Source organism: Schistocerca gregaria, chromosome 6, assembly GCF_023897955.1.
Source record: "Schistocerca gregaria isolate iqSchGreg1 chromosome 6, iqSchGreg1.2, whole genome shotgun sequence".
NCBI lineage: Eukaryota > Metazoa > Arthropoda > Insecta > Orthoptera > Acrididae > Schistocerca > Schistocerca gregaria.
The window spans coordinates 284,588,449-284,601,547 of NC_064925.1; the positions used below are offsets into that span (position 1 = coordinate 284,588,449).

The 13,099-nt window shown below is 36.3% G+C and overlaps 1 protein-coding gene across 1 annotated transcript in view; it reads left to right on the plus strand.

Annotated features, from left to right (window-relative positions):
* Positions 1-12,564, plus strand: part of LOC126278852 (uncharacterized) — a 399,775-nt gene extending 387,211 nt beyond the window's left edge. Inside the window, exons 12-16 of the mRNA XM_049979128.1 lie at positions 2,009-2,428; positions 3,103-3,342; positions 8,208-8,502; positions 8,653-8,969; positions 11,438-12,564. Of these exons, the coding sequence (XP_049835085.1) occupies positions 2,009-2,428; positions 3,103-3,342; positions 8,208-8,502; positions 8,653-8,969; positions 11,438-11,851 (1,686 nt within the window). The 3' untranslated portion in view covers positions 11,852-12,564. The remainder of the gene's footprint in view (positions 1-2,008; positions 2,429-3,102; positions 3,343-8,207; positions 8,503-8,652; positions 8,970-11,437) is intronic.
* Positions 12,565-13,099: the final 535 nt, after the last annotated feature.

Genomic DNA, 13,099 nt, shown 5'->3' on the forward strand with positions numbered 1-13,099 from the left:
ATGGATGGTTTTCTGAGGAGACTACTGGGTTTTAAGCACAACATGCTCCACATTTGACAGTGCTCAAACTTTTCTGTTGAGCTGTGTGGGGAAGGTTTCATGTAGTTCCAGATATTTTGCTTAATCTGCAGGTCTGTCTAGTTTGCTTATCACTTCCAGGAGACAAATTATGTAGAAAAGAATCGAACATTTTGTGGTATTTTCCTCTTCGTAATGCAAATAGCTGCTGCTTCCATCATACAACTAAAATAGAAAAAAAATTGGGCTTAAAAAGACAGAACATCCATACATACAGAAATATGGGTCAAAACTATAGTTATAGTTGTTCATCACTGTTTGAAAACTTTTTCAAGAGGATAAATAATTACAGTTAATGTTCTAAAAATAAAACTGCAATAGGCTCTTTACGTTGTGCAAAAGATGTGCTATGAACAAGCTGTCCAGGAACAAAAGTTTGTAAATTATTGAAGGGTGTGATAAAGCACTACAAATAGTATTATTTGTAGTTTACTTCCTATTACAGGACAATTGATGAAGTTTTATGCTAGTCTTAGATCGGTTAAAGGAATTTCAGATTGTAAATACTGCATTGAAAACAACATTTAGTATTTTACAGTGAAAAAAAAAAGTTAAACTTGTGGTCTACCTGTACCAAGTGAATTTACTTGTATATGAACCAAGGAATTGTCAGTTACTTATCCGGAGCTCTTCCAGGTTCATCATTTGTCTGAGCTCATTGACATATCCTCATGTCACATTCTGTACATATAGCATTGCGGAAATGAGTTTTAATTAAAACTTTAAGCCAGCAGTGTTATGATAGTGTTCATTTTACGTCCTGTGTGCACATTCTTTTTTGATTTGTGCAGTCATTTTTAAAGGAGTAAATGTAACTGCAATTGGAAGAATACTTATTTAAAAAGCACATTCACTGTGTGGACAGTCAGAAATACAGGGTAGTGAGATAGATATATGTTGATAATTATGCAGTTTCTTCATTACTAGATATGCATGTGTGGCAATTTATAGGACACAAAAGTTTTTATTTGGTTATTACTGCTTGTATATGATAGTATGTAAGTCGTCTTCGTCTTCGTCTTCTTCTTCTTCTTCTTCTTCTTCTTCTTCTTCTTCTTACTTATTTTTATATGTTAGTGGCACTTCCTTTAACTACCTTAACTTAAATTTACTAACAGTTGTTTCCTTCACTTGGTCAAGAAATTTTAGTCACTCTGGAATGGTTTTTTCCTCCTGTAGTGTTAGCAGAAGTGCCAAAATAAGTAAAACTTGTGGTCTACCTGTACCAAGTGAGCTAGGGCAACTTAAAGTTAGTTGTCTGCATGTGTTGCAGCCAGCATAGTTCAGAAGTTACACTTGAAAATATAAATTTTGTCTGTCTTGTTCCCTTTCTTTTGACGGCACGCGGTGCATACTCATTACTTGCTGCACTATATTTACATATTGTAGGGTGTAATTTTCTTCTTTGACAGCAACATTCTTATGCAAAAAATAGTATTTCCAAAGTAAATAACTTGAATCGGTGTTTCTAATTTGCATTGAAGTATGATTTGGGTGTCATAACGTATTGTTCCTGGTATTAACTAGTTGCAAAGTCTCATCCCTTTCTCCTCTTAAATCGCTCAATCAACCTCGAATCCATTAGCAACGAACAGCAAACACCCATTTCAATTGTGTATTCTTTTAGGATGCGCAGTTACGAGTAGAAACGGAACCAAAGGTAGCAGTAAAAATGGAACCGAACACTTCAGTAAAAACGGAAGCCCCCAATGGTGACCTCCATCACAGTGAGACTGATACACGTCACTCGACAAAGAATTTGATTGAACAGCGGATCAACGAGAGGTGTACTCTAGCTTGGCTAGCTGAGTTAGCTTACATGAAGGAAGAGCTAGATGCTTATGTAAGCCTCACTGAGGTAGCATTAGTAACGTAACATTTACCAATATAGTGTACTGCATTTGACTTTCCCAATTCTTTTTCTCCACAGCAAGAACCTTCTACTGAAATGAAGAGGGAGCCAGTTTCAACAGATGCTAATAGCAGTAAGCAAGAAGTCAGTGGAGATGCAGGAAAGAGAGAACAAGGTGTTGAAGATGGGACTTCATCCAGTGGTCGAGGACATTCGACACTAAGAGAGCTGCTCATACGCCCTACTGGTGGAGGTAATGGGAGTCGTGCACCATCTCCTGCCCCGTCATCTCCTGGACCAGCACCACCTACTGAAGAAAATCGTCCAGCTGCACCAGCACGCTCAAAATATATGCCACGTCAGCATAAGGGACGCTCGTCAAACTGCAAATTAGAGACTGGTTCTCCAGATTCTTCTCCACCACACACGTGGTTGTGTGATGGTCGTCTGCTGAGGCTGAACGATCCTTCGCATAAAGGAAACCAAAAAATGTTTCAGGTATTTAAATTATTTTATCTGAATAAGAAATTACTGTGTTTGTCTTTCACTTTGAATTATGGGGTTAGTATGTTGTAAGATAATTCAGCTAACTTGTCTGTGTTACTCATATTAGTCATCAAGAATAGGCCGACTATATAATGTATGTGCACATGATGCCTTGCTTTTCATTAAAGTTAATGTGTTTATTGCCCTGTTACTAACTTGCTATCATTGTTGATACATGATGGACTTAGTGAGGTTAGTAATTGATTCCTATAAATAGTCATTCAAGCTAATGTCCTTAAGATTGGCAAACTTCAGACCTGTCAGTTTATAGGATTTTGATAGATGCATTAGTTAAATAATAGGTTTAAGAAAATAATATAGTACTTGGACGTGGTGATTCCGAAACTGGAAGTTTGAGGAAATGACTAGACAAGAAATAAAAATTGCTGGGAATTAGTGTGAAGGGATTGTCAGAAGAAAAAAGTTAAACAACATAAAGAAACTCCATTACTCAGATTGATGTGTAGGAAAGACTATTTGTGTATATTTCAGGGTTAAATGATTCATTATTTTTTGAAGGGAAATATATTTGACTATAATAATTGATTTTTTTTTCTTCCAACACTACTAATATTGATTAGTGACAGTATAACTAAATTCAGAAATGATTTCAATTTTCGTTACAGGAACAGTGGAAAAAAGGATTACCTGTGCTGGTATCAGATGTATCAAAGCATCTGGACATGACTCTTTGGCATCCAGATTCATTTGCACGTGATTTTGGAGATGAGAAGAATGATCTGGTCAACTGCATGACTGGAAATATTGTGCCAAATCAGCCGATGAGGCGATTTTGGGAGGGCTTTGAGCACTTCTCACGTAGATTGGTTGATGAAGAGGGAAAACCAATGCTTCTAAAACTGAAGGTAATTTTTGGTATAATTATTTGATTTTGATTACAAACTGCCATCATTGTTGTTAAAGGCTTGTGAGATCTCTTTGCAGCCACATGTGGATGTACAATAGTTGTTTCAAATGTATATAAATGTTTATAAAAGGAATTACAGTTTACACTGTATGAATAATGGAAATCTTTCCTTTGGCCTATTAATTGGTACTAAACATTAAAACGGCAATGCCATGAGAGACCATCTTTTTGTGTTGCAGCTTTATATTTCATAACCATTTTGTATTGTGTGGCTAAAGGATATAAACATCCACCTTCTTGATCTTGCTTACATGGCCCAACTGAAATGTTACATTCTTCTGTAGTCTCTCAGACAGATTGCCATGCACAGTTTATGTGACATTCCTGACACAAGTGTCATTGGCAGACGTTGAAGGGCATCCTGAATGAGGCTTATCTTTAACTTTTGTCTAGCCACTTTTAAACTGTGAGAACCATTTGTAACACAGAGTACGGCTTAAGAACTCATCACTGTAGGCTTTCTGCATTGCTTGGTGTGTGTCTCTAAAGGTTTTCTTGAGTTTCATGCAAAATTTAATGCAGAGATTGTTGCTCCTCTAACTCTGCCATCGGCAAATTCACAATCTGAGAGAGACAATGTTCAACTCACTACAGCACTGAACAATAACTAACTGACATACAACAATGAAACTTCCGGCAGTTTAAAAACATGCATGTGCTGGGATGCCAACCACATTTCACTCTAACACACCATTGGTGTGACTTTATGAATGTTGTGGAATTTTTTGAGCAGACATAAATGTGCTAATGAAGTTCCATTGTTTACAGTGGAACTTCCTTTTTACATTCTCCGATTCTACGTTTTTTGCAGAAATTCACTGAACTGAATTCTAATCAGCTTGTAATGCCGACTGGGAAAGTAAACTCATTTTTTCCATGCCTCTCTTTCTTTCGTCATGCATAAAACAACACTTTTTAACAGTGGTGAGCAAATGAAGAGTGGCTCGTAAGAAAAGCATTAAACAGCAACAGCAATGATGACAAAGTATCTCATTAAGCAGAGGAGTGCTTATAGTTTAACAATTAGCTGCTGTGATGTCTAAGATTTAATTCAACATCAGTTTTGCGTTTTTCTGGGTGAGCACAAAGGACAATCTCTCAGAAATGCAGGTTTTGAATGTATAATTTGTAGTTGTAGCGTGTTTGAAAACATACCAATTTCAATATTTTGATGAGTTTTTGTTTGCTGTTGCACACCTGTGATTTTCTTTTAAGAACTGATGATATTGATTACCACAAATTATTGTATAAACATTGTATTGTACGTTTAATTTCCTTCTCTTAGACAGATGTTATACGGTATATTGGAGATCACGATTTTTAATCATATATGCCAACTATTTGTGTTTATGCTCATATTTTGGAGGTTTTAACATTGTCCTCAATTCTGTACTTTCCTCAGTTCTGTGCGTGTGGCCTGCGTAATGTGAATGTGGAACCAGGATGCTGTACCACATTTACAAGTGTCATTAATTGCATGTTAAACAATATAAGGATGTCAGTCAGTTGGGTTTTATTTCTATTCTTGAGATCCTTATGTATACAGCTCGTAAGCCAGTGTACGTTTAGCTCTTGACAGTTTTGCGTTGACAGATTGATCCGAAAGAACTATTCTTCCTGATATTTTGATATTTTCATGTAAAATATTAGCAGCCATTAGTAGGGACTGGAAAATGTACATCTTTTGTTGGCAAAATTTACATCATTTTTTTCCAAAATTTGTGTCTATTTTTGTTGAAATTCACATATATTTTCTTTGTAAATAATTAGACACAAATTTAAATATTGTCTTGCTGCGTGAGTGAAAACAAATTAATTATTCGTTCTTTATTGTTAAAAAAAAGTGCGAATTAGGAACTTTGACTAGAATATTTGCTTTAGTAAAAACTTAAACACCTTTTTCTTCCAAAATGGCTGCTGTTTTCTTCATTTGGTTGTATTTAAGCTTTTGAAATTGATTCTTTTGTTGAAAAGCAGCATTTTCCTGCCAGTTAAGTGAATGTGTCTCCAGTATAAGGTGTTCCTGGGCATATTTATCTTTTCCCACACATTTTGAAGATTAAAAATAAAATCTGTAGACTACCTTTTGTGAGCACTGATAGCCCTACGACCCACGCTCTACTAAGTTACAGATAGAACTGACTACGAACTTTGTGTAGAATTGGAACTAAATGTGTGGTAACTCAATTTTAATGTTAGAGGAGGAATTTTGGCACCATCGAAAAAAAATTTATTTTGTTTTCCAATTGCTATAGTGCAGGGTGCAGGCGCTATAGGCTATAGTTGCAGATGGCTGCAAGTGCAAACAGACCAGAATGCTGACTGCCACAGGGGAAGGAGTGGTGTGGGGAAACAAAACATGACCTCCATTTCATTGGGCAGCAGCCTAGAGGAGAACTAACAGTTGTTACTGCGATTGTCTATCTATTTTGGTGTTGTAAGGGTCGTTATCGAAATCAGTGGTGGACCAGGATTAGCTGCTTCACTTATTTCAAAATAAGAAAAGAAAACAATGAGAAACACACAAGACAAGGCATTTGGGGACGGGTTGTTGACATTAACTACATAATTTAGGCTCAACCTAGTATATGATACAGTCACAGTTCAAAACATCCGTCACTTAATTTGCCACATTAAAACTGTCCTCATTATATTGTCTTTTGGACTTTAGCTAACAAATGTACGTATGTATTTATTTCTTATAATAATCTAGGTCCCATGGCTGAGTACTACATTGCATTACGCGACATTTATCGTGAACGGACCATTTAACCATCCACAGTTGACATAGCACCAGATTATTGAGCGCATTGATACATTGTTGCCTTTGTACACTTAATTTTTCAAGTAGGCTCTTGCACACATTCTCTTACCAAATTAGGCTTCGCCAGATGGTGTACAGTGCCAGCGACAGCTTACATTTTTGATATTGTGTGCTCAAAATATAGCTATTTCAAGCTGTGGATACGTAGCTCATCTGGATACAATTAGCTTTGAAACAGTCTACTAAGTAATCTCGTATTTTAAGACAGAATTCAAATCTTACTTTACTTTAATTACAAAATGAAAGTTTTTCTGTTCCCTAGCCGTTACTTTCATTACTTTAATATTCCTATCTGCTCAAAGAAGTGCAATGTTCTTGCATTTTAAAAATATATTGAGGCTCCCTGGTTTTTAAGTTGAAAGATTAAATTTTATACTGGTGCCACCCGTGAGTGGTCTGAGAGCAAGATGTCTCATGGCTGTGATAGCATGATCTGGATGAAAGTATTGGCAATCTGTTTTGTCATACAAGGCTGTTGGCAATCCCAGTTCGATAAAGTAAACTACGCATTTATAAGGTGGGCTCTGTTTGAGGTAACCAGGTGTAATTCATCCTTATACACAGTTGGTTGACATTTTATGCTGTAGACTTGTTCTGAGATAGCTGAACTGATTTTAAGGTGTCTACACAATGTTTATTCTATTCAAAGGCGTGTCTTTCTAATTTGTTAGGTGCATGATTCCCTGTGTGTGGTGCAAATTCTGTGCATTATTGGACAATGTCAGCCAAGTGTGATTGGCCTAGTCATAAAGTGTATGTGTAATTATTGGTGTTTTGTTGAGTATTACTGGGGAAAAAGTAAATCAAACAATGGACAATCCAGGATGGAAAGTAACAATATTATGAAAAGGAAAGTTGCCACTCACCATATAGCAGAGATGCTGAGTTGCAAATAGGCACAACAAAAATACTTTCACAAATAAGAAGCTGGCAGTGTGGCTTCAGTTGCCAGAGCCTGTGTGTGTGTGTGTGTGTGTGTGTGTGTGTGTGTGTGTGTGTGTGTGTGTGTGTGTGTTTGGGCGGGGGGGGGGGGGAGGTGTCTATTTTTGATGAAGGCCTTACTGGCCGAAAGCTTGTTATTTGTGACAGTCTTTGTGTACCTATCTGCGACTCAGCATATATGCTATATAGGAGTGGCAACTTTCTTTCTCATAATAATGGGGAAAAGTAAATTAGACTTCAGAGAACTCATACAGTTACTGTGTAAGTATAGATTATAAGATAATACTGAAAGTGTGTGTAACCTACTAAGTGAATAAACTGGAAATTCTTTTTTAATTTGAGTTCTGTATAAAATCTTTGATGTGGAAATGCATGACAGTGAATAAAATTTTTACTTATGTGGATCCAGTGGACCACAAATGCAAAAATGTTTACTGTTTCAGGTAATTTTCAGTGGGTAAGAGCAAAATGTGACATTATTTTGTAGATCAGATAATGTCTTGAAATATTTCTTTACATATTAAATATAATAAAATGCACCTAAACATCACCACCATTAAAAACATACTTCATTTCAGAAACAGTCACAAAAATGTTTCGTATCATCTGGCATGAAATGAGTAGCTGATACTTTGATATGATATTTCATAGGTAACAAATAATTATTGCCAGTCTTAAATGCTGCTGCAGAATTTGCACTTGCTTTGTCAAATATGGTTCTTGTAGTTTAACATCCCAAGCGTAGTTTTGTGCAACCAATGCATTTATACTATTGTCCAGTATTGGAACAAATCATCTGAGATGCTTGGAAGACTGTACGTCAATTACTTCAAACTCGTAAATTACTAATACTGGAAAGAAGTTAATGTCGGACTCAATAAAATAAAATAGAACTCTAATCCGCCCAGTTCATAAGCAAAGTAACATTTTATGCTGGAGAGCCTAGTTTTGAAGAAAAATTGGTTGTGAAGTTGTGTATTGCATTGTTAGTAATGAAATTTGTACCCGATACTAAGGTTTTTTTCTTCTCCGTCCAGGATTGGCCACCAGGAGATGATTTTGCAGAGATGTTACCATCACGCTTTGCCGACTTGATGAGAGTGCTACCTCTCTCTGAATACACCCAGCGCACTGGCCGTCTTAATCTGGCATCACGTCTTCCTGAATGTTTTGTGCGCCCTGATCTTGGTCCAAAGATGTACAATGCCTATGGCTCAGCCCTCCATCCAAAGCATGGGACTACTAATTTACATCTTGATATATCGGATGCTGTGAATGTTATGGTATATGTTGGAATTCCAAAAGATGGAGATAGTGAAGAGCATATTAAAGGTACATCTTAGAATCCTCATTGCTAGCAAGAAATCGTTTAATTTGTTCATTCAGATCTGAGAAGCTATGCATAAGATTACCTATTTCTTTGTTCACCCTCCCCCGTTTGTGTATTATCAATAGTGGTAAGAATGATACTTTCTCTTGCAGAAGCATTCAGAGCTATTGATGAGGCTGGATGTGACATCATTATGCGGCGCAGAGTTCGTGAGAAAGGAGAGCTACCAGGTGCATTGTGGCACATTTATAGTGCCTGTGATGCTGCCAAAATAAGAGACTTGCTCAATAAAGTTGCAGTGGAAAAGGGAGTGCGACTTGAACCGCATCATGACCCTATCCATGATCAGAGCTGGTACTTAGATACTGAGCTGCGTAACAGACTTTACCGTGAATATGGTGTTGAGGGATTTGCCATAGTTCAGTGTTTAGGGGACTGTGTTTTCATTCCTGCTGGTGCACCACACCAGGTAAGACCTGTTAAACAATTACTGACTAATACAATTTGGAATTGTGTTGTGTGAATTAATCAGTTTTCAACTGCATGGCATCCAGCTTTTGCTCCAGTTTCTAAACCTTTTTGGTGTGTAATTTGCAGCATCTTGTTTGAATTCAGTAGGATGTTGTGTGTGATTTTTCCCATGACAGCACGTTTTAGGTGATTTAATTACAATGCTTGCATATGATGACAACTAACAAATGATTTCTGTGATACTTTGAGCTTTTTAACCGTCTGATGTGAGCATGTGTTCTATAAACAATGTAACGTCCTTGACAGATTGTATTGATATGACAGTGTATCAGTATCAAAATGTGCTCTGTAACAGCTACAAATTTTAGAAAATTTTATTGCCTTACACTGCAGGAATATTATTCTCCCATGTAAGATGTGTAGTAAAAAATTGTTCCTTGTGCACATCTGAGATGTTGTATAGCTGTGTATTTTATACAGTACAGTAACCACCACCAGATTACGTACATTCGCATTGCAGCATTGTGTGTGGGATAGTTTAAGCAAGAGGTTAAGTTATGAGTGTTGCAATAACTTGCTAGGGGATGGAAACTAGGCATGAGGCAGAAGGTAATACTAAAGCAATTGACCTGAAAGGATGCATGCAATGAAAGTTAAAGAATTGCAGCCTACATGAGTATGGCCTCATAAAAATGAGACCATCATACAGTACAGGAATGGAGAAATGCAATGAAGTAGGGATGTTCTTAATCTTCTGCTCAGGGAATTGAACTGCAATAAATTCATCATTGCCTTAGAGTATCTTTGATATGCAACTAATGAGGAAAGCTACCATTACTCAAAAATTAAAATGTGAAAAATTTCAATAGTTCTCTTGTAATTATTTCATTTGGTAATTTTCAATTCCTTTTTGATCTCTTCAGTGTTTGAAGAGAGATGCAGTATCGGCTGTGGATTAACATTAAGTTTTCTTCAGTGTAAGATACAGTTCACTACACTAATTTTATCTGAAAAGGGGAGAAATCGAGCTGTTTCTTTGGGATCCAGGCTCTTTATGCAATAATTTTGACAGTTTTAGCAGATAAGTTTCTTCTCAGTTTTTGGTGCTGCTCAGCAACACTTGTATAGTATTTTTCCAATGAACATGCCACCATTAGACTGTGTTGTTGTTTATTTAATTACAACACAGGTTTTGGCCTTTAATGCGATTTCCAAGTGATTGAATCTGTCATTAACATATATTGCAGGACTTACGCTCAAAATTGGCCATAAATTAAGAAAAATATTTGTTCCCTGTGAAATGAAATGGCAGGAGCAAAATCATCTTGTAAAAAGATCAATAAATAATAGTGGCAGCATGTTATATTTAACAAAAACAAGTTTACTTTGGTATATAAAAGATGGGCACATACCAGTGTAAACCAGTTTTTATTAAATATGATATGCTCCCACTATTATTTACTGATGTTTTTTTATCAGATGAGTTTGCATTTGGCATTTCATGGAGAGCAAATATTTTTCTTAATTTATGGCCAATTTTGGGCTTGATGTCTTGAAATATATGTTGATGACAAACTTAGTCAGTTGGAAATGACATATAAGGTGGAGACCTGGGTCGTAATTAAATAAACGATAATACAATCAGATGGTGGTGTGTTCATCTAAAAAAAGTTTCTTTTCCACCTGTTGTACTCCAGTAAAATTTAAAATACAATTATGGGTGTACCCAGTGTAGTGGTGCTTCCACATTGGTGTGCAATGAGCAGTATCTCGCATTGATCATTATCTGCTACAGTTGTGATTCCAGTGAGTGTGCTGGCATGTTGTAGCTGGAAAGGCAGTGTGTGAATGCAGACCACTATAAAGTCATCTAGTGTCGTTAAGCCAGTTCCAAAGAGAGATTTGTGTAGGAATCACATTAACTTGGTTTCTGAAATTGCTAGCATATTGTATAACAAGCAGGTTGCTCCAGCAAGGATGCTACCCACTTTCCCTCCCCCTGAGTGTGTTAAATGCATATATAATCAAATATAAAAATGTGAGTTAATATGCTTTCTGTGTCTTTATTAGTTCACACTCTACTGCCAGGTGAAAAATCTTGTAAAAAGATCCATAATTAATAGTGGGAGCATGTTATATTCAATAAAAAAAAGTTTACTTTGATATATAAAAGATGAGCACATACCAAGATAAATTGTCATACCAAGGTCTATTATTTAAAAGACAACTTTTGACATTCAGATAATTTTACTTATCTTTCCCTCTGCAAACAGATTATTGGAGTAATTTCCTGCATTTGGAAAGAGTGATTAATCAACTATATGTAAATAAGTGGTACCATTGAGTATTTAGTAAAGTTACATATCAGATTTTAGATCCAGCTTAGAATATCTTATTAATTTGTAGTTTGTGAATGGAGTTACTGTGTAAATAAAGATTTTTTTTTTGTTTTCTTTATTTTTTCAGGTGCGTAACTTGCACAACTGCATTAAGGTTGCAGAGGACTTTGTTTCACCGGAGAATGTGACACATTGCTTTCATCTGACTGAAGAGTTTCGCGATCTTTCTGATACACACTCCAACCACGAGGATAAATTACAGATAAAGAACATTATTTATCATGCTGTGAAAGACTCTGTGTCAGTATTGGTGCATGCTCGTGAAAAGATGGAATCTGAAACTGTGAACAAGCGTATTAAACGAGAACCAGTTTCTCCAAATCGGACATCAGGCAACCGTGGTGATGTGTCTGCAAGTCCTGTAATTCCTAAGATTGACTCTAAGAGTGAATTAAAAGTGGAAACGGAGGATGAAGTGGAGGATGGAGATGAGAGAGTGGAAGAGATGTCAACAGCGTGTGAAGTTGGTGGTGATACTTGAAAGTCTTTGACTGGATGCATTATCTGATCTCACCAATGTGGCCCATTGTGGGTTCTTCTGTATAATTTTTTAATTGTAAGCTGACTGGCTTGGTTGGCAAGGCATCTTTGTAATACTGGATTGTCATGTTACATGTTGTTCCTGTCTGGTCTGATGCATTTTTTCCATGGCACCATTTGTTGTTTGTGAGTCCATAAAGCAGCCATCTTTTGGGGGTACAGAAGGTGGAACTGCAATCCTTTTATGCAGCTGATGTAACTGTGACTGTGATTGATGTAATGAGTACCTTCCATCAGCTGTGTGGACTTTCTGCAAGTGAAAATCATTCATTCTCACTTCACCGTAAGTGTCAGAATATTTTTTGGGTTGATCTGTTTCCCATCGAATGCGCGATATAGTTACTGATGTGGTAATATAAACTAGTCAGATAAGCTAAATGCAATATTTAATTTTTTTGCAATATCTAACAGTATCGTGAAATCATTTTAGTAAAATGACACTTGTTTACGTATTAGTTTTAATGTGAACTTTGCTGTCTCGAATAAACTTTTTACGTAAAAACTCATCAAAGAAACATTATTTCATCTAATCCTCTTCTGTAATTAACACCTAACTCTTTATCCATATGATAAAACAGTGTAATTCGCTAGGGGAAGTTGTTACTGTAGGTTCTTGAGGCCATATAGTGAGTTCTATAAAGACTTTTGTTCACATTTTTGTTTCTTATTTTTATTTGTTCAGTAGCGTTTGCTATACCTGTTCTACTATCTTGAGAGGTTTCTATATCTACATCTATACTCAGCAAATATCTGTGAAATGCATGGTGGAGGCCACATCCCATTGTACCAGTTATTAGGGTTTCTTCCTGTTAACAGTAATGTATGGAGCATGAGAGGAACGAGTGCTGAAATGCCTCTGTGTATGCTGTAATTAATCTAAAACTGTCGTCAATATCCCTATGTAAGCAATGCATAGGGTTTTGGGGTATTATGTTCGTGTACTTTTATGATATTAACATACAAAAGTGATTTTAAAGAAAGTGAAATAATTCTGAAGCAGTAATGTTTAGTTTTGGATATGCTCCATGATTAAAGTAATTATTTATATCTAATTATGAAGCTGGATAAATATCAACAATTTAGGAAAAGACAGATTGCAACTTACTGTAAAGAAGACATATCAAGTTGCAAACAGGCACAATTAAGACACTTACAAAAAGATTTTGGCCACAGCCTTCATCTACACACA